Source organism: Sceloporus undulatus, chromosome 4 (genome assembly GCF_019175285.1).
Source record: "Sceloporus undulatus isolate JIND9_A2432 ecotype Alabama chromosome 4, SceUnd_v1.1, whole genome shotgun sequence".
Classification (NCBI taxonomy): Eukaryota; Metazoa; Chordata; class Lepidosauria; order Squamata; family Phrynosomatidae; genus Sceloporus; species Sceloporus undulatus.
Genome location: NC_056525.1, coordinates 194,761,588 through 194,788,511, shown reverse-complemented (window position 1 = coordinate 194,788,511; position 26,924 = coordinate 194,761,588). Strand labels below are relative to the sequence as shown.

Below are 26,924 nucleotides of genomic sequence, written 5' to 3'. Positions count from 1 at the left end.
CATAAGTACACAGACGGCTCATCTATAACGTGACATTAGGGATGTCCTGTTAAAATAAATCCACATTCGCTTCACTGTGTACTCAGATGCTGAAATGTAAGGTTTCAGGCAGCACTAACAGCACAGATTCAGGGTGGAATCTCACTGTTTGCTGTATTAACAAGAAAAGGGGGGAAATTGCTTACAGCTGCAGAGGCCTATAGAAAAAAAGAGTTTCCTCCAAACAATAAGCCACTAACCCCATGACACTACTGCAGAATAAACAATACTACAGATGTTCTCATTAGCAATAATGCCCAAAGAATGGAGGAATTTTGTATTTTGAAGTGTTTTCCTGTCCAAATTACCTCTAAGCATACCTCAGTTTCCCAAAAAGAAATTCTAAATGCTTATTTCCCCAAATCTGAAATTTGAAAAGCCATCTGATGAACAACCTAGAATTGGAAAGCAGTGATAAGAGGAATAGTTTCAAATCTCAACTGATATCAGTGCTTTTAATCCTGATTAATTTTCCTATATAAAAGGGGTTTTAGTGTAAATTACACATATGCACATGCAGTGGCTTAGTGGTTAACATGCCAGTTCTGATGATTGGAAGATCAAATGGTTGGCAGTTTGAGGCCCGAGTGCTGCATGATGGCGTGAGCTCCTGTGACTAGTCCCAGCTTCTGTCAACCTAGCAGTTTGAAAGCATGCAAATACAGAGATAGGTACCACTTCTCAGTGGGAAGGTAACAGCATTCGGTGCAGTCATGCTTACCATATGACAACCAGAGCAGTCCTCCAATAACACCGGCTCTTCAGCTTAGAAACAGAGATGAGCACTGCCCCCTACAGTTGGTTATGACTGGACATTCATGTCAAACAACTACCTTTACCTTTATCTGCAACTTCTAAGTCCTGAACAACAACAAAATTTAACTTTATCAATGATTTACCAATCATTTACTTGTGTCAGTATTGTTTTTAAATGGAATGTTACTAGCAACAGCAACAGTAGTTGTTAAAGGTGAACTTACGGATCAAAAGCTGCCAGCAAGAAGTTGAGAAGTAAACTGATGGATTGTTCTACATTAATCTGGTGGGTTGTTGGCATGCGTTTGTTAAGTTGATAGAAAACTGTTGATAATACTGCTTCAAGCCGAGCCACGTTCAGCTCTACATTTGGATCCAAGTTGTTCAATGAATTTTCCCGTAGTGCTTCTATCACATTCCAAATATCCACTAGGTGCACTGTGAAAAAACAAAAACAAAACAGAAACGATAATGAGAAAAACAAGCACAAAAGAATTACAAAATGGCTCCACTGTTGTATAACATACAAATACATATAGATAATTGTTCAATATTATAAAATGTTGTGTGTGCAGAAGTATTATTGAAATGATAAAGTAAGGATAGTGAAAAATATTATATCAAATGTATTTTAGGGCTGCAAATAACTCTTTCATCTAAAAATTGTGACAAACCTCTGCACCACATTTTGTCTTGGCTCCACTTGGACAGCCTGGAAAAGTTACTTTTTGATTACAGCTCCTGTTCTCCCTCAGCCAGGTATAGTTACATTTTCTAGGGCTTCTGGAAAATTATAGTACCAGAAATATTTGTTCTCCACACACCTACAGCTGCCATGTCCAGAATAGTACAAGGAGGTACTGAAAGACAGCATGTATACAAGGAGGGCTTCTAGTCACTTCATCTATAATATCCAGAGGACACCAGTATAAGCCCAATCCTGAATTATTTGAAGGTTAGCCAGATGTCAATGTTGTTTAATTAACGAGTCTATGGGCTTCAAATGGGAAGTGAGAAAAGCTTAGAAAAATTACTATTTCTGTGATTTTGTGGCATGGTGGTGAGGGATGGTTGGGGATGGGGAGTTACTGCAGAAGAATGGTGTACAGGAAAGAAATTCCTCTACTTCTCTATTTCAAGATGCAGAGGCATCAAACTTTATCTTCCTTAGAAGTGGCTGTTGGGCTTTAGTTACATTCATTTATTGTGTTAACATAAGCATTGTTATTGCTACATGCATTTCAATTCTCAGATTGGGCAGGAAAGGCATCCTTATTAGTACTCACATTAGCATTAATAACATTTATGTCATGCCTTTCCCTCCAAAGAATTCATCTTCCCCACTTAATCCTAAAAACAACCCTGTGAGAAAGGCTAGATAGAGATAAGGTGATTGACCCAAGGCTCTTCAGCTGGTTTCATGTCTCAGAGGGGATATGAACTTGAATGTCCCAAATAAGACGCCAATGCAAATTACAGGGTAGATATTTCAAAATTTGTCAGATTTTAGAAAATAACAACTTTGTTGATACTGTCAGTAGTCATGAGCAATTTTAACTAATAAACTTTCTTTAGGAAGCAGCTACAGAGTTTAGAAAGTCATATTTAGAAACAAATTACAGTTAAAGTCTTGAAATGTAGCAAGTTAACATTTATAAAGGCACTCCCTATGCACCCATTATTCATTTTGTTATTTTATTTTTATTCAGTGATTACATCTTACATTACATTATTCAAAAGAAATTAAAACTCATTCCCTTTAACTACTCCCCCTCCCCAATCTAAATGGTTTAAGCTACTGGCCTATGTACAAAACATACATTCACCCCTATCCTTGGTGGCTATAAAATAAGTAAACCCAATTACTGGAAAAGGAGTGAAATTATTCCCTAAATTACAACTGTAAAGCAACATTGTTATGATTTAATAATTTTAACAGGGAAATAATTATCAGCAACTCCTTACTCTTAACTAATTATTTCTATGCCCATGCTACCCTTTGATCACATTTTTGCTGCTGCTCTTGTAAAGTTAATAGGACTTTTTTTTCAGATAGGAGAAGAATTTAAGATCTTCAAAATCTGTTAAGGTTACAGGAGAGTTAGGGGCTGAGCAGACAATCCTTTTAAGCCGCTGTCCGGGCAGCTTCAGAGTGCAGCATTTAGATGCCACACATCACAAAGCAGCCCTGAAGCTGCCTGGAAATGGGACGGTGCCCAGATGTGGGCAGCTTCAAGGTGCTATGGCGGTGCATCATTTACACTTCGCACGCCGCTGGAGCAGATTCAAACTACCATGGGGCCACAGTGCAGCACAAATATGTGCATTTTTTGCCAGTCAAAAAAGGAGCAGATCTTTGCCACTCCTTTCTCGGCCGGCTTCAAGGTGGATTGGGGCCATGGCCTGCCCATCTATTTCCCCCCTTGATGGTGGGAAATGCATGCTGGCCCAGATAATTCAGCATCTCTCCAAGACTCTGAAACCTCTACCAATATGCAGTACCTGTGTGATCCTGCAGCTGTTGGAGTGGGAACTATTCCACTGAGGAAAAATGCACCCTATTTTTCTCATTTCTTAGTAGGAAAAATACTAAAGAAATGAATAGAGAAAATATTCACTCACTTTGGAGAGTATCACACAGGAGGTTCACCATGTGTAAATCACCATTAAATTGTCAGAAATCATGCAAAACCAGTTATCGGTGTTCACACCGTCATGCGCTTCTTCCATCAGTAAATTGTAGTAGAGGCATTGTCACTCACTTGTCCCATCAGTAAAGCATCCTTGGAAACAATGGGATCTTCTGTTATTGCCAAATGGCGGATCCAAGGAAGCCTTACTGATGGGATGAGTGAGCAACCACCCCTCCACTATGATTTACTGACGGGAGAAGCGCATGGTGGTGTGAATGCTGATTGCAGGTTTTGCACGATTTCTGACTATTTAAGGGCATTTTACACATGCTAAACCTCCCATGTGATATTCTCCTTTGATTCTTTTATCTAATTTAAAGTTGCAAACCATGCAGTCTGGTCATATCTGAGTTTTCTTTTATAACTGTATGGAAAGGATTTCACTACCTTACTTTGAATTCATCACATGCTTTACACCTGTAAAATGTATTATATATTGACACAACTGTCAGGTTGATCATTTTAAATTGCTCACTAGAAGTTTAACATGTCTAATTATATTTTTATTCTTTATTCTTTATTGTCATCTTTTTACACCTATTGCTGCTTTGTGTAATACTTTTCTAAAAGAAATTTAAGCACATTTCAATCATTTCCTTTTGTTGTGAATTTTAAAAATGTCATTTAAAAACAGAAGACTGAAAAAATGTTTGATGTAAATTAACACCAGTGATTCATCACACACACCCCACTTCTTTATTTTTCGTGTTTATTTATACAAGATTTTAAAAAACCACCCAGAATTTATTACTACCTACTACAATGTCAATCTGGAAACAGAAAAGCATAATGGCAGGAGCAATTCCCTTATGAGGAAAGGGTTACAATGTCCATGGCTTTTTAGCTTAGAAAAAAAGCAAGTAAGTGCGTGACATGACAGAGATATATAAAATTTTGGAGGCAGTGGATAGGAAAACATTTTTATCTCTTTTCTCTCATGACATCAGAACTCCAGATCATCCAATAAAGCTGAATGTTGGGAGATTCTAGACATATAAAAAGGTCCTTCTTTATGCAGCGCATAATGAATCAATGGAATTCAGTAGTACAGGATGTAGGGGTTGGATGAACTTTAAAAGAGATTAATCAAGAATAAGTCTATAAAGGACTATTAACAGTGATAACATACATTATCTACAAGCATCAGAGGCAGTACCCAGCCATACCTCAGTTACCAAAATTTCTGATGAAAGAAGCTCCTTTTCATGAAAACTTTTTTACACATGCCAAGAACTCTCTTTTCCTTCTTTGTTGCCTGTCTAGTAGGAAGGTTTTTGTTAGCAGCATCAGCATTGGGAGAGGATGGCAAAGAAGGGCTGGAGAAACAGAAACTTTTGGTGTCGGGATAATCCAACAAAGGCTGAGCTAAGAAAGAATGGGATTCTGCTCTAGTTGATGTTACTGAAGCCTAAGGCAAACAGCAGCTTCTCTGGAATTCCTTCCTGAGCATGTGTGAATAGCAAAACAGAGGGAAAAGGGGGACACAAATACACTTGTCTCACCAGCTACCCCCAGCATATTTAAAATGTATAGATCTATATATTTAGCCACTAACATGGAAATCAGAAGAGGGAGGATTGGTGAGAAAAAAATTGGCGTTCAATGTATTTTTGAAAGTTTCAAATGTTTTTATTTTGAACCATTTTAAACTTTCCAAAAAGGCATCCAAGGATCTACACTGGTTCTCTTTTTAATCTTCTACAAGTAAGTTCAGTCTGTCCATTATGTTTTGGGCAGGGCACACACTAAAGGAAAGGAAAAATAACAAAGATTTGCTTACCTGCCCTGTAGTCTCATCCTTTCCATATTGGAAACGAGTGACTGTACAGTTCAGTCAAGCAGCATCTGATCTCTGACAACTGGTATAGTGTGAAATGTCCTTTTCTTGAAACCAAGAAAACTTCTGCCCCCAGAGCTTACTATATGGCGAGACCATCATAAAGATATACAGTATTAGTTTTCCTTTTGACCATAGCAAGCTGTTGGCTATGAGGATTCTGTACTATGATGTCATTTGCAGCCTTACCCCTTCCCACTCTGACTAGTATATCACAATTGGTTTTAAAGTGTCAATGTCAGTATGTCAGAGACATGCTTATAACAGCCATGTCTGCAAATCTGGAATTGAAGCATGTAAGAAGTTGTGATATTGGGTCACTTTTAACATCCCAAGGCATGAGCAATACTGAGGAGTTTTAAAAAATCTCATCCCAAAATTCCATTTAAGAATTATATGATTTTGATTAAGAAACTTCTTAAAATGTGAAGTCGAAGGCTTTTATGTCTGGCATCCATAGTTTTTTGTGGGTTTTTTGGGCTATGTGGCCATGTTCTAGAAGAGTTTCTTCCTCATGTTTCGCCAGCATCTGTGGCTGGCATCTTCTTCAAATCTTAACAAGTTATTTCAGATATGACTTCATAGCAGGGAGTTCAAACGAAGACAGGGTGATACAGGAGAGTGTGAAACTTCAAAAAGGGAAATCCAGTTGATATTTGAGCAGAGGCTAGGGGTGAATTATTTGATTCAGAGAGAATACAGTCAGCCCTTCTTATACATGGATTTTTTTATACACGGATTCAAGCATCCACGGTTTGAAAATGTTCAAACAAAAGGATAAATTTCAAATATCAAACCTTTGCTTTGTCTCTATATTTAATGGGACTTGACCATCCACGGATTTTGCTATCCACGGTGATTTTTGACCCAAACCCCAGCGTATAACAAGGGTCCACTGTATAATGAGATCCCACATTAATGTGTAAATGTCCCATATCCATGCGTTGTGGTAGTGATCCAAACTGTGACTGTCTTTGCTTGCTAGAAATTAATATAAAGAAGTGATCTTTGTTTCTGCAATACATGTTGAATCTAGCATGTTGTTTCCCAGTCACCTCTTCATGAAAACTGAGAGACTGATTAGATGAATTGACATCTGGAGGTATTTGTCCAGCAGATCTTCTTCACTTTTGCCATGAATGATTTAATATCTATTTCCCCAACCATGTTATGCCTTCTCTGCCAGGCTATAGTTCTCAACCAACTCCACCTTCCCAGAGCTTGGGGATTTTTTTAAAAAAAATTACAATACCTAGAATCCCCCAAACAGTACACAGCCCTTGGTCATGCTGGCTAGGATATTTTGGGAGGTTAAAATGTAAATGTAAATGTATATTTTAAAAAATGTTACAAAATGGGACTTTGGCTGAGCAAAAATGCCCCTCTCCACTGTTTAATGTTTGCTTGCACATTATATTAAAAAAGAAAAACGTTTAAAGCAGTTTTTAGGTCCTCTTCTGAACAGATGATGTATTTTCTCTACTTGCTGGTGGCAACAATCATGCTCCCCACTGATTCTGGTCCACGCATTATATTCTACCCTGAATGCATCACAGTAAGGTCAGGAAGCACTGCCCTCACTCTGATTTGACTTTGTGATTATGTCCACAGTCAATGAATGAGCAATGCCTTCCTTCTTATTTGGTGTTGTGATTATGCCAAACTGCCCATGAGATTTTGTTGACAGACAATGTCTATTCACAAAACAGAATTGACAGCAATTCTTCCCCTTTTCACTGTACTGTCATGGGGACAGAACCTGGAAAAGTTAATGTGTGTATTGCAACTCCCAGAAATCTTGACCCAGCATGGCCACTGTGATTCTGAGAGATGTACTTCAAAAAAGGAATGTTTCCAAGCTCCACATATGGATTAAGAGAGAGAGAGAGAGAGAGGAAGAGAGATGGCACCTAGTAGCAGTCCAGTGTGGATATGATCTCTTAATTTTCACTATAAGGACCATGAAAATGATTGCAAAGAGATGGTGAGGAGGAAGAGTCTTCATGAAACCTGTCACTCCCTTCTGACCTTCCAACTTAAAGATAAAATTCTGATGATTTTTGTTTCAGCCTTAAGTGAAATGATGGCTAAGCCACAAAGTTGCCTATGTGACTTCAGCAAGGGTGTTATCAGAAAGATAAAACTGATAAAACCTTTTGGGTTCAATCTTCCAAAGCTATGTGTGCATCTAAACTTGAAACACACATGTAGCCAGAAGTACCTTTGAACTATCTACTACAGTTGCTTTTGAAGGTGTACGGATAAAGCCCCCTTTCCATATAAAATCTGTCTGCACACAGGAAAGTGCAAGAAAAGCTTCAAGGACACACTCATATATGTGTGTGATGTAGCACACTGAGGGTGATAGAAAGTAATAGTTAAATATCTCAAAAGCTGGAAACCAGCCAGAGAAGCTGGTAGAAACATTAAGAGATAATGCTATAAAAGGTACTTAAGATGGATAGGGAAGCCTTTTTTTGTGCATTAATGTTCACTGTAGAAGACTGATTAATTGATAAGACAAGGACACACCCTGCTTTTCTTTAAGAAAGGTAAACAAGGTTCCCATGTCTTCTCTCACACAGATAATATAAGCCCTCATTTCATATATTAGGTCAGCATATTTGGTCAACACATGTCTTATTTTTCTCAGGAAATGAACAAGTCCTTTCAAAAGTGCAAAGATAAGTGTGTAATCATTCGCAGGCATAAGGCTAATAAATCATTAGGGCCGAGGACTACTAGATTAAAAACTGGAGCCTGTACTTTTAATGGTTGTGTAGAAGAGGGAATTTCAGCAGATGATTTTTTTTCATGCAACTGAGCAACAAGTAACACCTGTTGAAATTCCATCCTCTACGCAACCATTGAAAACACAGGAGCCATCTGTACAAATGGTACATTACCCAAGAGAAATTGGCAAAAATATACAAAGGAGCTAGTAATATCTGCTGGAAATGTAGAAAACAAACCAATTTTTCCCCCCATATGTGGTGGGGATGTAAAAACATTTTAAAATAATTGGCTCAAAATAGGTAAATGGATGCAGAGAATTTTGGGATTTACAATAGGGGTGAGACTTGATAGATGTAGAAGATGAAAAGGAAAGAAAATATGGTGATTTAATTATATACATGGTACCAGTGGTTAGAGTGATATTTGCTAGATACTGGAAAAAGGATAAATTACCAGATAGAGTGGAATGGATAGAGAAATTGTTGGAAATAGCTGAAATGGATAAATAAATTAATTTAATTAGGAAGAATACACTGGAGGCCTATTCCAATGGGGACATATATGGGGACCTTTTATAGACTATGGTTCAAAACACACTGCAGAAATAACCCAGTTTGAGACCGCTTTAAATGTCCTAGCTCAGTACTAGGGAATCCTTAGAATTGAGTTTATTGTGGGAGCAGAGCTCTCTGATAGAGAAGGCTTAAACGTCTCACAAAACACAGTTCCCAGAATTCCCTAGCATTGAGTCAGGGCGGTTAAAGCGGTATCAAACTGGATTGTTTCTGCAGTCAGGATATGTCTGTAAGTTTCTGTATCCTTCTTTCTTTCTTTCTTTGTTGTGTGCTTAAAGTTTTAGAATGTCGTAGTCTTATATTTTATAATATCAATAAACATTATCCAGTTTTCACTATGGCAATCCTATTAGAACCAGGGAAGATTCACTCATTATCTCAAAGAAGAGTTGTTGGCTAACATATATAATGTCCCTAAAATTGGTTTCCTTATCAGAATACTAAATAACCAATGTTAAGGTAGAAATAATGGGATCTACATAATTACAGCCTTCAATTACTGATAAATTGATGGGGGAAAATGCTGAAGACTTTCAAATTAAAAAGAATGGTAAAACATATGACAGAAATATTGGACGCTCAAAATTATTTAAAGAAAGATCACTTGAGATATCAATAGCAAGGGGATAAATTTGCATATTGACAAAAGTCTTCCACAGATAATTAATTCTGTCTAAGAGAGGATGAGGCAATACAAATTAAAGGAAAACACATTACTTACCACTAGATGGCAGTGTGCATATTTTAGTTAAATAGCACATATATGTGCCTTTACATATTAACTCTTATATTAGCATTGCATCAGCTTAACACATATTGTGATTTATGGATTTCCAATGTCCCCTTAAGAAATAAGGGTATTCGGTTTTTTTAGCATCACTAAATAGAAAATTATGAACTGAAAGGGGGAAAGTGTTTAAACAGAAAATATAATAATTATTTTTGCAACTTACACTTAGGTATGAGACATACATTTATCCCATTTCTAATGTGTTTCATTACTGAATTTCAAAAAGGCAAGCACATGTTATGAAACAGAAGGCCTCCAGGTAATACTCATGACAGGCCTAAACTTCATAAAATAACAAAAATGGCATGTTAAAGAAAAAAGCATTTATTACAGTATGATTTTTCACATATTACAATGGATGCATAGATGCATAGAATTTTATGTTGATTACAAATCTCACAGAGAAACACTGTCTGATCAATAAGAGAAGGTGTGAACCCTCATATAGAATACGATCAGGCAGAGATTCTGTTTAGGAGGTAGGAAAAGGTCCTTGAGCTGGTTGGCTGAAGGCCATTGGTAGCTAGGTAACAGATGATCTGAAAACTGAACCAGTTGGCTGGAGACACAGAATCCAGAGCAGGAAAAGATCAAACACTCCAGTTTGTGAGATCTCACTGGAAGAAACATGGAATTGATGACTAAAGAGAGCAAGATGCTGTCCTGTGACATTGTGGTAAAGGTTCAAATTGTAGAGCACAATTCCAGAGGGTTTTAACCAAAAGAGTACTTTAAACAGAGGTGAGAAAAACATGAGTACCAGTTTTTGAATCATCTAGAAGCAACTGAAAGAGCTCAAGGACAGGAGATGTACAGTGTCTTTCCCAATTTGTGAATACTGTATATACTCATGTATACTGTAGGTCTAGAAATATTAGGCAAAAAAATTAATCCAAAAATACCTGGACCACTTATTTATAGGTCAACGTAAGTAAAGTTGCCCTTCTCTTACGTGGGGGATCCATTCCAGACTTCCCCTGCGTAAGGGGAATTCCACGTATGCTTGAGCCCCATTAAGCGCACCATTACATCTTCTGGGGTGCACCAAGGCTTCTTCTGGTACGGCTTTCAGCGTATGCTGTACTGTACTTTAACTCTTATAAAAAAGGAACCATCTCTTAGTGAAAGGCAGGAGCATAATCTATCTTGGAAGCACTGACCCACTTCTGCTGTCTCATCCATCCAGCCTTTAGTGTGAGTACAAACAGTTATGCCTGCTGGAATTTTGGAAGTTCTTTGGCATTGCTTTCCTTTCCTTCATCCTTTAGATCCTTTGTTACATGCACCTAAGGAAGGAGCCCTGGTGACGCAGTTGTTAAATGCTGGTACTGCAGCCACAGCTTTGTAAGTTTGATCCTAGAGGAGGGCTCCAAGGTCCACTAAGCCTTCCATCCTTTTGTAGGTTGGTAAAATGAGTACCCAGCCTGTTGAGAGCAATTGGCTTACATTGTAAACCACTTAGGGAATGCTAGTTCACTGATAAGCAGTATAGAAATGTACTTGCTATTGCTATATCATATCAAAATACATAATTTTGGTCCCCAAACCAGCCCTCAACTTATACATGAGGATGATTTATAGTATATACAATAATTGTCTGAAGAGAATCTGGTCTAAAAGAAATACTATTGAGAACTTATATTGTTGGAGAAGACTGTCTTACCTATTAGGAACTGTCATTTATATTTAAACTAGGAACTATTTACAAAATCTCATTCAATCATTTGAAAACAATATTTAACTCCTTTAGGTAAAAATAAATAAATTAATAAACAGCTTTACAGGTTGAGTCTCCCTTATCCTGAATTCTAAAATTTGAAATACTCCAAAAACCAAAACTTTTTCCTGGGTGGCTGAGATAGTGAATGGCCTGTTACAGACAGCCAAAATAAAGCTGCTTCGAGTCACAGTGGAGGTATGGTGTTTCAATGATGCATGCGTCCTAAGAGTCTGAAAGCCACGCTCCAGTCCTTAGGGCTGGAGCGTGGCTTTGGTGCGACTTCTGGACTCTTAGGACGCATGCATCATTGAAACACCATATCTCCACTGTGACTCGAAGCAGCTTTATTTTGGCTGTCTGTAACAGGCCATTGATACTTTTGCTTTCTTATGGTTCACTGTACACAAATGTTGCTTCATGCACAAAATTATTAAAAATATTGTATAAAATTATCTTCAGGCTATGTGTATAAGGTGTACATCAAACATACATGAATTTTGTGTTTAAATTTGGGTTGCATCTCAAAGATATCTTATTATGTACATACAGGCTGAGTCTCCTTTATCCGGAATTATGAAATATGAAATATTCCAAATTTGAAAATTGCCCACATTGTTGGCTGAAACAGTAACACCTTTGCTTTCTAATGGCTCAATGTACACAAAACTTTGTTTCATGCACAAAAGTATATGAAATATTACATATAAAATTACCTCCAAGCTATGTGTATGTCTACAAAACGTAAATGAATTTTATGTTTAGACTTGGGTCCCATGTCCAAGATATCTCATTATATACACATAGGTATTTTGTTCATTTTGTAAGCAGGGATCTAGTAATGGTACCGATCTTATGCTCACATCACAGGAACAAAGCTACTGGATTTCTCTCATGCATGGAAGTTTATTGTGGTAGCAGTAGATAAAGGTTTTGTGATTGATGCTCAGATCCCTAACTGTGGTGTCTATTTTATTTTACATGACATTTATTTTATTATCCAGAGACTTAAACCTCAGTGATATAAAAAGTGAATGCAGATAGAACAGTCATGTTGTTCTTTACACGTTTGCTTGAAAGTATAACAAGATGAAATCTCTTAGATTGTATGCCATGGGCAGATTTACTTGTATCTATTTTATTGTTTGTATGTACAGCACTCTGCAAATCTACAGCGCTATATAAATAAAGCATAATAATAATAATAATAATAAATCCTGTTGTTAGTCTCAACTAGAGTAGACTCATTAAATAGATTGAATTTACATATATGTAGACTCACTATTCAACAATTGTTTCAAAGCATTAATCTAGTTAGGAATAAGCAATAGGATGCATGTCACAGTCTTTAAAATCAATTATATGTCTGTCTAAATATGGTTAGGACTTATTATTTGACTATCACATAATCTGTATTTGAGCTTGTATCATTTCTAGTTACCTAGATATGTTCTTTTAAGTCAGATACATTTTATGGGTTGATATTCTACTCATCCCCATTCACTGACTAATACTAAAATCCAGTTTTTATTGCCACAGTTAACACCTAAGCAAAACTGTATGCTGTATCATCAAATGTGTTGGATGATACTAGCAGGCTATAGAAAAGAGGAACAGCTTAGGTTAACACAAAAATATCTTAGCCATCAGCAATTATAGGAAAGAATATAAATTAGAACATGAGAAATAAATGGGCTTTGGATAAAATATTTTGTGAAAATGACATTTATATATTTATAGCCTGATGGAACTCAGCAGAAACAATTTTAGATTGTGTATATAAAACCTCTAGGTGGAGTAAGAGTCTACATACTTAGTATTTGTTTGAAAGCATTTTTAAAAAATCTTACAGGATTTCAAAATGATTTACAAATCTAAAATAAATACATTTTAATGGAAGAGCAGAAAATGTTAGATTATGGACTGATAAATAAAGACATAGGAGTTGAAACAAACGAAAAAAGAAAATACTCTGAGGACAGGATGGCACTAATCTGCTTTAGTAAAAATTTCAAACAGGTAATAAAACATCTTCACAGAGTCACTTCAACTTGTGTTTCTCTGACCCCAATGAGAATTTTAGGGTACTGCAGGAATAAAGCTGCCCCAAAGCTGCAGCTGTGTTTGTGGGCGTATATCTACTTTGGATCCTATACTGGGGGAAATGCAGGATAGAAAATCAATCAGAGATCAAGCAAGGGTATTTCAAAATATCTCAAAACCCAGAGTCAGACCTCACATGTTCATAGGAGGCTGAAGGTTTATTTTGAAAACCTCTCTGCCTTCTGTTTATAAAAAAATGTAATCAACACAAATGTAACAGATGTGTTGGGACAATTTTAGTTCCAGGCATTTTTGTCTTTTTAAAAAAACGTTATATGGCAGTAACTTAAACTTGCAGACATAGTTCACTACTCTTCAGGAGACAGTGTCATAAAATATTTAGCTTTGTAGTTCTAGTTCTTTAGGAATTGTGCAACAAAGTCTGATTTTGAGGGACTAAAAATCCTGTCTTCCTTATTATGGCTGTCAGGGTATTTTAAACTAAGCATGAAGATAAACAACATTTTATGGATGTTCTCCATGGCAATGTTATCATACAAACACGTCACAGGTTAGCCAGTCTATTCCACTGTTGAATAGGTATTACAGTAATGTTTGAGTGGAATATATTTTCTTGTCATTTGAATCCACTGGTTTATGTTATACAGTTGGTCCTCGGTATCCATGGACTTGCCATTCATGGATCTGAGCATCTTCAGATGGTAAGCCCACATTGTCTCCAATGGCAGTGCATGCCCATGGCCATGCCACCATTAGGGACATCCCCCATTGTCCTGTGGTGGTGTGTGCATGCAGTCACGCCACCATTAAGTTTTGTTGTCCCCACTGGTGATGCAGCCACATGTATGTGCCACCATGAGACAACGGGGGCTGTCCCTAATGGCGGAATGGCCATGGGCACATGCTGCCATGGGGGACAATGTGCACTTGAACATCCATGGATTTTGGTATCTACTGGGGGGGGGAGGCAGAACAAATCCCCCACAAATCCCAAAACCTGACCGTAGTCTGTGAAATGTATCAACAGAAGGGTAATCCAAGATGATCTAAGGTCTGGAAACCAAGCGCCATTAGTGTATGGACCTGGTTATGTTTACCTTGGAGTAGAGAAGACTGAAAGACAATATACTCATCTTTAAGTATCTGAATGGGTATCATGTAGAAGATGGTGTGAACTTGTTTTCTGGTGCTCCAGAGGCTAACACAGGGATGAAAAATTAATTATGAGTTCAATGTGACTTGTCCCCAGCTAGGTGTGTATACAATGAAACTAATGAGCTTACTTCTGAACAGATACATACAAAATTAATGCCTTAGGCCTGAACAGACAGGCCAAAATAAAGCTGCTTTGGGTCACTTTGGAGGTATGCTGTTTAAATGATGCATGCCTCCTAAGAGGCCGGAAGCCACGCCAAAGCCACGCTTCCGTCCTAAGGACTGGCCACAGCTTTGGTGCTGCTTCTGGACTCTTAAAATGCATTGTCATTTAAACAGTATACGTCCAGAGTGACCCAAAGCAGCTTTATTTTGGGCTATCTGTTCAGGCCCTTAGTTTCCCAGTTACAGAATTTGCATTCTTTACAGCAGTGCAACTCAACATGGTGAATCATGGACAAGTGCCAGTCTACAAGGTATCACCTGTTGGTCCCTGGAAAGTTTTCAGGAAAGAATGAAATAATTATACCCAATAAGCACAAATATTATACTGGCCCCTGGCATGCTGAGTACCAGGTAACTACATAAGGTAGCTTTACAGGGATGTATTAAATGGACAGCAATGGGTCACTTTGAATCAGATAACTACACAGTGCTCTACTGAGAAAAGGAAAAGACACAAAAAAAAAATGGGGTGGCTTTCATACCAAGGAGAGATGTAACAAAAACAGTCCAAGGATACAACACAAAGTCAGAAAGCATCATGTCAGTAAGGCTTCAGGGAAAACATAAATATTACAATAATCCAAGTATATGAGACAACCACAGAAGCAAAGGAAGAAGAAATTGAGAGATTCTATGAAGGATTCCAGGAAGAAATTGACAACACACCAACACAGGATCTCAAGCTAATCATAGGCAAATGGAATGTTAAAATAGGCAGTAAAGAAGAAAAAGAAACTTGTAGGAAGATTCGGACTAGGTATAAGAAAAGAAGCAGGAGACAGTCTGACAGAATTTTGTAAGACCTATTCATTGCAAATATCTTTTTCATACAACAAGAGAGGATACTATACACCAGATGGTCAATATAAAAATCAGATAGACTATATAATTGGAAACAGAAAGTGGAGAAGCTCTATTCCAGCTGACAAAACAAGGTTGGGTGTAGACTATGGTACAGATCATAAACTAGTTAAAAATTAGAGTAAAGCAGCAGAAAAATACAAAACCAGTCATCATACCCAATTATGATCTGAAATATATTGCAACAGAACTTACTGACAATGTAAGAAACAGATTTGCACTATTAAGCATAATCGACTGGAAACCAGAAGAACTATGGACAGAAGCCAAGGACATCATCATCATCATCATCATCATCATCATCATCATCATCATCATCATCCTTTATTGATATAGCGCTGTAAATTTACACAGCACTGTACATACAATCTTTTAGTTAGACGGTTCCCTGCCCTCAGGCTTACAATCTAAGAAGACACGACACAAAAGGGAGTGGTGGTGGGGAATGGGATCAGGTCCAGCAGTTCTTCTCCACCTCCGAGGCCTGGACCAAGGCAGATGGACTGGAGGAAGGGCTTGGCTTCTTAATGGATGGTTAAAAAGGAGGCTTCATGGGTCAGAGAGGGACTCGACTCCGGGAACGCTTCTCTAAACAATATAGTCTTTAACTCAGTTTTGAAACTGGGTAGAGAAGTGATGAGGTGTGCATGTAGGGGAAGAAGGTTCCAGGAGTAAGAGGCAGCAAGCGAGAAGGGACGAATTCGGGAGGGGCAGTGGTAGTCCTACACTGTGACAGGAGACCTTGACTACCAGAGCGGAGGGTGCGAGTAGGAATGTAAAGAGAAAGAAGGTCAGATAAGTAAGGAGGGGCCAATCCATGGAGGGCTTTGAAAGTCAATAACAAAAGCTTGTACCGGATGCGGAAGGGGAAGGGGAGCCAATGAAGGGAGGACAAAAGAGGAGAAACATGGTCAAAGCGGCGAGCGGATTTGACAAATACGGGCAGCTGAATACTGGACAGAGATTAAAGGATGGAGGTGTGAAAGAGGAAGCCCTGTCAGAAGGAGGTTTCAATAATCTAGTTGCGAAACCACTAGGGCATGGACCAGAGTCTTGGCAGTAGAGGCTGAGAGGAATGGACAGATCTTGGCAATGTTGTGGAGAAAGAATCTACAGGCCTTGGCGGTGGCCTGGATCTGGGGAATAAATGACAGAGAAGAGTAAAAAATGAAGCCAAGACTGCGGGCTTGATGAACCAGTTGGATAGAAGTGTCGTCGACAGAAACAGAAAAAGGAATAGTGAAGGGTGGGTGTAGGTGGAAAGACAAGAAGCTTAGTCTTAGACATGTTGAGCTTCAAGCGCCGAAGCGCATCCACTGAGAGATGGCAGTCAGACAAGAAGAAACTTGCTGTTCAAGCCTCGTCGAAAGGTCAGGGGTGGACAGATACAGCTGAGTGTCGTTGGTGTACAGATGATTGGAGAAACCAAAAGAACTGATGAGTTTACCTAGGGACAATGTGTATACAGAGAACAGAAGGGGATCCAATAATTCTCCTTATTGAGGGAGAATGCAGAAATACAGTATCAGTGGCTAAAAAGAAAGGGAACATAAGAAATGCATCAAGCAGTAAAGCAAAGAGTAGAAGCATAACAAAAGGGAGATACAAACAAAACCAAAACCGGAACAATGAATGTTATTTGTACAGTAACTAGTGCACAAAGATAAAGAGCACTGCTATAATAAACAGTGGAGAGAAATAGAAGACAACAACAAAAAAGGAAGAAGGAGAGAACTTTTCCACAAGATCTGAGAACTCAAAGGAAAGTTCAGACCAAGAGTTGGATGCTCTATGATCAGAAGAAGAACATACTACAAGATAAAGAAGAAATAAAAATATGATGGATGCAATACACAGAAAAGCTATATAAATGACATGGGAAAATGAATGATACATGGACTGAAGAACCATACTAAGATGAACCCCAAGTACTAGAAAGCGAGGTTGAGGAAGACTAAATCACCAGGAAGAGACAATATCCCAATTGAACTGCTACAATACACAGAGAGAATCAAGTCTAGTGTTAACTGAAATATGCAAACAAATACGGAAAACACAATAGTGGCCTATCGAGTGCAAATGATCAATATACATTCCCAATATACAACCACACACACACACACACACAAAGGAGGGGAGATACAAAACACTGCAACAACCATAGGACCATACCATTAATATCCCACACAAACAAAATTATGTTCAAAATTATGCAGCACAGACTCTAACCATATATGGAGAAAGAAATCCAAGAGGTTTAATTTTAATTTACAGATGTGAATTGTGCATTAGACAGGATGGAATATATGGCTAACATAAAGTGACTGGCAGAAGAGAAAAAGGGCCAAAGGCTTGTAAGAAACTGAAGCAGACTAGTCTAGATGCCTCTGAAGTCTGACTGTTTGAACTGAACAGAACTGTATGAGGAAGAGAAGCTTTAGTGTGCAGGGCTGGCATGGAAGTTAACAAGGTCACTTTGGTGGTTAATATAGCACCATTCCATTCCTTATCAAAACAGTTGTATTGTTCTGGAGAGGAGGCAGAGGAAGAAGTCTTTCATTCAAAGAAAACAGAAGAGAAAAACAACAATGAAACCCCCAAGGTGCCAAATTAAAAACTACCAGGGATAGGAACTCCCAGTTTGTCTGCTCTAATTAAATCCTATATTAGAATAATTGCCCCAGCTTTAAATCCAAAACTGCCAAATGTTTATTCTAATCTAGGGAAATCAGCTTTTTTGCTTTTTTATAGTCAACATGGCAGAATAATAATGAAACACACTAAATAAAGCCCACCAAGGATGATGATTGTTTTCCAGATGTACAGTGATGTTTAATTGCATAATGGAGTTTTGATTGCAGTATGTTGCCCTTTTCTGCCTCTATTGTTGCAGCCCAGTATCCATGACCCTAAGATTGCATCTTACAATTAGACATCTTTTGATAAGTGCTACAAAATAAAAAACACAAAAAAAAACACACACACACACACACAAAAGCCACATTTTAATATTTCACACTGAGGAAGACTGTGAACTAAGTTGACAAAACCCAAAATTCTGAGCAGCACAAAGCACTTTCAACAGTCACTATTGGCCACTTAGGGGCTCCCCCATTTTAATCTCAAATCTATGTTTGCTGTTATCTCAATACCTGAAGGAAAGGATTCTCACAGCTCTCTACTGAAGCTTCTAACGAATGTTTCCATGGCATCTGTTTGTTTGCTTCCTTTTTTCCACCCGCAAGCCCATAGATCATGGCCATGATTCATGGTCAAGTTGAAATACTGCTGTAAAATTATTCTGTTCCTGATCACCAAGGCCGTATATATATTGTTACAGTTGAAATTTATTTATTCACACACACACACACACGATAGTGTACATTGTTCCTTGCATAAAGCATACAGGTCCTTGCTCTCAAGGAGACTGTAGTCTAAATCAGAAAGTGCTGGAAATAACAGAGGGAGGAGGGCATGAACAGGAGGAAGTAGGGTTGCCAGAATGAAAAGAGGAGAGCACTCCAGTAACTTTCATGCTTGTGTAGGACTTTCAGCAGGTATTGCTTGACTCACAAACAGATAATGCCTGCTGAAATTCCCTCTTCTATGCAACTATTCAAAGGTACAGGAGTCCACTCCACTTTTTACTTTGGCAACCTAGGAGGAACAGACAGATGCAGCAGATTATGAAAGAATTTTAAATAAAATGATTTTTTTGTTTCTTTTTCTTCTTTTTTTGGTAATGCAAGGAAAACACCTATATTTTCCAGAGCCTAGAACTTCACTGTGTTCTATTATAGTTTTGGTGATAGAATTAGAGGAATATTATAAAGTGAACTTTAGGAATAAGAAGGAAAAACAGATCTCCCTGCAACTAATCAAACACTCCAACTATTACTCTACACTGGCTCTCAGTGTGTTCTGGATACAAAAATGGTTTTGCAAATAAACAATACAGTGATAAGGACAATACAAAGGAAGACAGTGAAGAAACATGACTAAGGGGTCATATGAAGACAATTAGTTGAGAGTATCATCTAAGTAGCCAGCTCTGCAAGAGATAGTAGGTGGAAGGAAAACAATGCAGAGAAAGTGAAGGAAGGAAAGGGCGAGGGCAGAGAGAGTGAGCCAGGCAGGCAGTAGAACTTTGAAACATTACTCTCTGGACTACCAGAATCCCCCAGCTAGCATGGTCAGCTGGAGTCCAAATAATTAGTATTTCCAAGCTCTGGTAGGCATATCAAGACAACTTCCATTCTACTATGGAAGGAAAAGGTGCAATGGTCAGAAAATGAAGGGAACAGAAGCAGATGAGTAGGCATTATTTAAAGCAGGGGTTCCCAGCCTATGTTCCAAGGAGCTCTTAGGGCTCCACGTGCACTTCCCAGGTGCTCTGTGGCTGCTCCAGGACAATGAAAGAAATAAAAATCGAATGAAATTAAAGAATAAGAATATATTCTTATATATACTCCTATACACCATTAACTTGTAAGACATAGGTTAGGCCTCTTAGGGGCTCCGCCATAGAAATAAGGGCTCAGTGAGCCAAAAGGGTTGGGAACCCCTGATTTTAAGGACACATGTGATTTGGGTTTGTTGCAATGGTTGTGAAGTACAGTGCTGTAGTAGTATTGCTTGGTGAAATAATTAGCAGATAAGAGACTCTAATAGGTTTCATTTGTTAGTGTGATTTCTGAGGTGCATACTTCTGAAGAAATGCTGTTGTGGAAGAGAAATTAGGAATGCACATTCTCTAATTAATGTCTAATTTGGTCCTATAGGCACTAATGGTCATGGAAGAACACACAGAGAGAAGTGTGGTGGGGCCTGTAGAGTTTGCAAAACTGAAAGCAGGAAGGAAGGAAAGGGGAGGGGGGAAGGTTGACATGGAGGAGGAGTATCAAAGCTTTATTCATGGCTGTCAATAAAGCAGTTAGTCCAAAGGCACAAGCCAAAGAGCACTATTAAGGCAAGGAAGCAATAATAGCGTGTTAAGTGAGATTTTCACCATTAAAAGTAATTAAAATGATGCGAAAGTACAACGCCCAGAAATCCTTTGTTTCTTGGCTGCCAAGGGGATAATGAAGACAAGCGTGCTTAGGGTTGCCATCCCTGGGGACCTCCAAAACAATGTACGGCCAATCGTTTCACAAATGTAGGACACTTTTTCCGATGTGTTTCTTGCCCGGCACTAACCACAAACGTCCTACCCTTTTTCCACCTTGTCCCCAGCCTCGCTGGGTCTGGGAGACACGTCACCCAAGCCGACACGCAGGCCTTGGCGGCCTCGCGCTCGCGAGATAAACTAGAGTGAATGCGAAAACAAGCGAAGGATGAGGGTGCGCAGTGAGGTGTAGGATAAGAAAAGAAGCAATTCAAAGGGGAAGCGCCCCAGCCAGGGCCTAGCTGGGCCTTGGAGGAAGCGTCCTCCAAGCCCCAGCAACCTGGGAGGACTCCGCATCGCGGAGCCCCAGCCAGGGCCCTAGCTGGGCCTTGGAGGAAGCGTCCTCCCAAGCCCCAGCCAAGCCTGGGAGGACTCCCGCGATCGCGGAGCCCCAGCCAGGGCCTAGCTGGGCCTTGGGAGGAAGCGTCCTCCCAGAGCCCCACCAGAAGCATGGTAGTACTGCTGATCGCGGAGCCCCAGCCAGGGCCTCGTTGGGGGGGTGGTGAATCCCGGGGGAATCCCCCGCCTCCCCCGTGCGCCCGCGCCACCTTCCCCGCCTCCTCTCCTCCTCCCCTGCCGGAGGAGGAGATGCTGCACCACCTTCGCCTCCTCCGTGCGGCCTGGGGGGAGGGGTGGAGGAGGGGTGGCGGCGGGCTCGCGGGGGAGGCCACCGCCTCCAGCTTTCGCCTCCTGCGCCCCTGGCAGGCCTCGCTGCCCTCTTCTTCCTCCCCGAGGTGGAGGAGGAGGGCAGCAAGGCCTGCCAGGGGGCAACACCCCAGGCTGCAACCGGGGGCTCTCCCGGTTTTGGGGCTGCACCCGTGCGGGAGGGGCCCCGGGCCCCCAAAATCGGGAAGTTCCCGGTTGCATCCGGGTTTTGGGAAGCCTAAGCGTCTCCTTAGACCAGACTGGGCAAAGAGCCTTCCAGATATTGCACACTCAGCCCTCTGGACAGTGGATGCCTTTGACACAAAAGGAGCACAGAATGGGATGTAATAGGCACAGAAGGACTGAAATGGCCATAGTGGCTGGAGATTGTGGGTGTGTTATTCAAAAAGTAACTTATTCCAAGCTCTGGGTTTACACTTGCTGTACATAAAGCAGACAATCATCTACTTAGAAATGTGATTATCTGTCATCAACATGAAAGCAAAAGCAAAAACAACAAACAAACAAACAAACAAACAAACAAACAAACCAAGTCAAGTATCCTAATACATTAATAAATGAAAGTTAGAATTTTATATAGAGTCTCAGTTATCAGGAAGTCCAACAAATCTTACCTGGGAAACCAAGGCATAAGACAACATATTCCAGTGAGGGCATAAATACAATTGAGTCTCCTTATCGGAATGCGAAAATCCAAAACCTTTTTCATGGGGTAAGATAGAGGTCAAAGCACACCACAGAAATAATCCATTTTGAGACTGCTTTAACCTGCCCTGGCTCAGTGCTAGGGAATCCAGGAAATTGTAGTTAATTGTGAACCAGAGCTCTAGGCACAGAAGGAAAAATGTCTCAAGAAAACTACAGTTCCCAGAATTCCTTAGCACTGAGCCAGCCAGTTAAATCGTTCTCAATCGGAATTATTTCTGCAATGTGTTTTGGACCAGTGATACACTATCAGTGTACACACACTTTTTTCATATATTGAAAGTGTATACACACTTTCTTTCATGCAGAAAATTATAAAAAGTATTATGTATAAAATTAGCTACAAGCTATATGTATAATTTGTGTATGAAACATAAATGAATTTACTATTTAGATTTGGGTACCATCTCCAATATACCTCATTATATGTGTGTGCAAATATTTCAAAATATAAAAAAATCCAAAATTTGAAATACTTCTGGTCTCAAGCATTTCAGATACGGAAGACTCAAACTGTATATCATTAAGAGTCAACGTGTGAACATAACCAAGACTAGCTACCAGATGTCACTGATGCCATGCAGCTACTTCAGGCCTCATTCCAAAACATGTAAAGTATCTGCTGACAATTTAAAACACATGCAGCATCCTTAGGGATGGCTTATATTTTTAGGTATTTACAACTTAAACGTCACTAATTTGTTTGCCATTCTAACAGTGGTATTTTTAAAGGCAAAATCTGTATCTGCTGTTATAGCATATGAAAATAAGTTCCACCCAGCTGCACAAGATAATCTTAGAGGTAAAATGAACAAATCTAATAGTGTTAAAAAGCAACATCTCATAATCTTGATAAGAGAAAAGTGGATAGAAAAATTACTTCTCAGAAGACTTGCTTAAAAAGAAAAAAAAATCCTCTCCAACCCCATCTGCATGTAAACATTTAACTTTTAAGTATAATCAGCATTAGTGGGATAGCATGCTCTTTTGGAGAGCCAGGTGTTCTTGTTAGCTTTTCCTTGATGTGCATTAAAGCAAATTCCTATTTGCATTTCAACTGTGAGCACACATAACTCAACAACAGAAAAGTAACGATGGCAATTTAACCAAATTAACTGCTGGCATACTTACAGTTGCATTTCTTCTGTACAAATCTAAGCTTGCATGCTGTTCTGTAAGTGGACAGACGGATGCCATCCAGATCTTGAGCCCCTAATAACAGAAAGATATGTATAGTACATGCTGTGATAACTTGCAGTTTCAGTATACAGCTCATGAACAACCAAGTATACAAACGACTGGACCTTCTCAAAGTTGTCTCTTCTAACTACAGAAAAAAGGGCAGACTCCAAACACAAACATGGGCCCAAAACACACTGCAGAAATAATCCAGTTTAAGACTGCTTTAGCTGACCTGGTTCAATGCTAGGAAATTTTGGGAACTGTAGTTTTGTGAGACATTTTGCCTTCTTTGCCAGAGAGCTCTGGTGCCACAATAAACTATAGTTCCCAGGATTCCCTAGCACTAACAATAAAAGTGGTCTCAACTGGATTATTTCTGCAGTGTATTTTGGGCCACAGTCTGATAAAGGGAAAAAAAATATCAATCTTCATTTTCAGCCACGTTAAAAAACAATCTGATCATGCGACACATTTTTTAAAGAAAGTACAATGACTGAGCTCCTATACCAAGGAAAACTCTCATTTTAATATTGGTTCGGTGAAGGCAAATTCCATTGACAGGCTCCTTCCTCATTAAAAAAAAAGTCTTATTATGGTAACCCTCCCCTTAACCATATTGCCCCACATTACAGCCCACTTATTCAGGAAAGGAAGAACTTCTAAGAGAAAAATAAATATATCCATCTGATCAGTCAGTTCACAATCATGTTTAAGAGTTGCATCTAATGATGCACTGACAGGAGTGAGTCTGTGGAAGCTGATTTCACCATGCCTTCCTTCCCCTTATCCATCCTATATAACCCCCATATAAGCATTTTCTAAAAGTCAGGTGATGCCACTGAAAGTGAGAGGATATGGTTAAGTAAAGGGTCTCGAAAATTAGGACAAGCACTTTTCTGCCTATGGCTTTCAGCCAATTTGAGGGAATTTCCTACCTCAGACCCCACAGAGAGATACAAATACATGCTTGTCTCAGAGATTATATTTCTGGTACTTTAAACAAATTCTTTAACATTTACAAGAGTAACTTTTGCACAAATTACAAGAGCTTTTTTTTTTTTTGGTACAAATTCTATAGCTACCGCCTTGTCCTGTACACATTTACCAATTAGAAACATGATGTGTTGTTAATGTATTTTCCCTCTACCGTGCAGTTCAGCATTTGTTGTATATGCTTTGCTTCAAACTGGGGGAAAGCAGTAGATTTCTGCAGAGTCACTGTGTGCAATTTACGAAAAACATGATCCTTCAATCCCCTAATTCCTTGTTTCATCAAGCTTGAGGTAAGAACACTTGTGAATAGGGTTGCCATAAGTCAAGACCTCCAAACCGGGACAAATGTAGGACACCATTTTTAAATGTAGGACACATTTTTTTTAAATGGAGGACACACAAAATTTTTGGATGCTTTTTAAAAAATGTTAATATAAATGCATGTTTATTAGGCGTTATCAAAATGGAGGGCATTTGGCATTATTTCTAGACAGATGGCAGAAATGTACTTCCCTTTCTGGCCACCCCCCGCCCCAATTCCAAAAGACACACAACAGCACATTTGGGCATTTGACATGGCTTCAAAGAGGAGGAGGAGGAGGAAGAGGAGGAAGAAGAAGAGGAAGAAGAGGAGAAGGAAGAGGAGGAAGAAGAGGAAGAAGAAGAGGAGGAGGAGGAGGAAGAAGGGGAAAGGAAGAGGAAGAAGAGGAAGTAGAGAGGAAGAAGAAGGGAAGGAAGGGGGAAGAAGAACAGGAAGGGGAGGAAGAAAAGGAGGAAGAGAAAGAAGAGGCAAGGCTTTTTTTCTCCTGCCTGGTCTCCGATGCTTGCATCAGGGCCAGGCAGGAGCCCTTGCCCAGGCAAGGCACTTTTTCTCCTGCCTGTTCTCCCATGCTTTCATTGGGGGCCAAACAGGAGTCCTCGCCGAGGCAAAGCTTCCGTCCCTGGAGGCGGGGGCCAGGCAGAGAAGGAGCCCTCACCCAGGCTTCTTTGCTGCCTGGGCTCCGTTGCTGGCAGCGCGGACCAGGAAGGGAAGGAGCCCTCGCTGAGACAAGGCTTCTTTCCCTGCCTGGGCCCCGCTGCCAGGAATGGGGTGGGGCGAAACCCGGGACAAAGGGCAAACTGGGGCGGGACTGTGCAGACCCGCGCCAAACCGGGAAAGTCCCGCCGCCAGGCGGGATATGGCAAGCCTACTTGTGAAGTGTCTTCACAGATTGTCTCAACATGTTGGTCTCACTGAAAATCAGTAATTTTTGCAAGTATTATTCCAAAGAGTCTTCAAACTTAATATAGAGGAACTTGCATGACTGAGGATAAAAGAGGAGTTGGGGACATCAGCTTCATGATTTCTCTTCCACCAGCATGACACTGGATACAATGTTTTAGACATTGGCCTAAATCCAATGTCACACTAGCAGACATCTGCTAGTGCAGCAGGACTTTCTTTCTCTGTCCTGCCTGGTATTCTTAGAGTCATCAGTTTTAGGTACACTCTTAGAGCAAAACTTGACAATCACCAAAAATGCTAAAGAGGTATTTCTGCTTCTAGCATATTACTAAAATGATAAAAGTAGCAACTATAGCATTCAAAGTTAAGCCTTTTAGATTCATTGTAATCTCTCCAATTATTACAAAAAAGGGTCATTTTGCCTTCTAAGCCTTGCCTAACTAACAAAGCCATGACATCATGTGACATTTAAACACAGAACTAGCCCAATCGTATAAAAAGAGGAATCACCTGTGCAAGTATGTATCCAAAGTTAACAGCACTAGAGACATGGAATGACAAAGCTTCTGAAACTTCTTAGTGTACTCTGTTTGCCTTCTTACAATCCCTATTCACAAACATTTTTTATACAAACATACACACCAGACATCTTTAAATGGTGTATCCTTGTTGAACATTACATGTAAATAACTGTACTAGTATACAGATGAATAATTTATATACACCTATATACAGACTGTACAGTTGTGACGTGTGAACACTCCTCCTCCAATCACACTCACTTTCACTAATGGTGCTTGGTTAGCAGTTTTTCTATAGGGAGAAGCCACTTGCAACCTATGCTCTCAAAATAGGCTCAGCACTGAAGAGTATTCAGAAAGAGAACGTCTGAGTCATTAAACCCTGAGCAGTGCACACACTCTGTCCTGTTAAAAATCACGTCAACATGATGGGGCAATTTGAAGTTTAAAGACACAGAACCACTGCTGGGTTGTTTAAATTCCTCCATAGTACATTCCTAAAACATCTTAATACAAACCATAAAAATATAAAAATCCACCCCAGAACAATAAACAAATAAGAATTATAATAAATGATAATCAGTTTACTGTCTATGACATAGATTCTATGTCAGGGCAGGCAAAGTGTAGCCTACAGGTACATTTTGCCCCTGAGTGCTGTTTTTGTGGCCTCAAGAAATCAGTTCTTCATTGGCCCCAATATCCCCAAAAGACCTCTTGAAGATATTATGCATATTTGCCATGTTTTTAGCCCCTCCGCTATATAACGTTCATGAGAAGCCTCAAAAACAGGAAGTCAAAAGTGACTTTAAAAACCTCTCCAAGGCCTGAAATGACCCCGAGGGACCTAAAATAGAATGGAAATTAGAGAATGTTCCTGTACCTTTAATGGCTGTATGAAAGAGGGAAATTCAGCAGGTGTTGTTTTTTAGTCAACCAAGTAACAAGCAACAACTGATGAAACTCACTCTTTGATACAACTGTTAAAGGCATTGGAGCCCTCTCTAGTTTTCAATCTGG

At 39.5% G+C, this 26,924-nt stretch overlaps 2 protein-coding genes across 27 annotated transcripts in view; both read right to left on the bottom strand.

Moving 5' to 3' along the window:
- The window catches only part of SPIDR (scaffold protein involved in DNA repair), a 1,328,422-nt gene that overhangs the window by 526,375 nt on the left and 775,123 nt on the right, over window positions 1–26,924 (bottom strand). The window lies entirely within an intron of this gene.
- DTNA (dystrobrevin alpha) overlaps window positions 1–26,924 on the bottom strand; it is a 287,062-nt gene that overhangs the window by 85,761 nt on the left and 174,377 nt on the right. For all 26 annotated transcript variants that reach the window (XM_042463198.1, XM_042463199.1, XM_042463215.1 and 23 more), the window contains 2 exons: window positions 23,115–23,195; window positions 1,020–1,233 (listed from right to left, as the gene is read on the bottom strand). In XM_042463198.1, coding sequence (XP_042319132.1) covers window positions 1,020–1,233; window positions 23,115–23,195 — 295 coding nt within the window. The remainder of the gene's footprint in view (window positions 1–1,019; window positions 1,234–23,114; window positions 23,196–26,924) is intronic.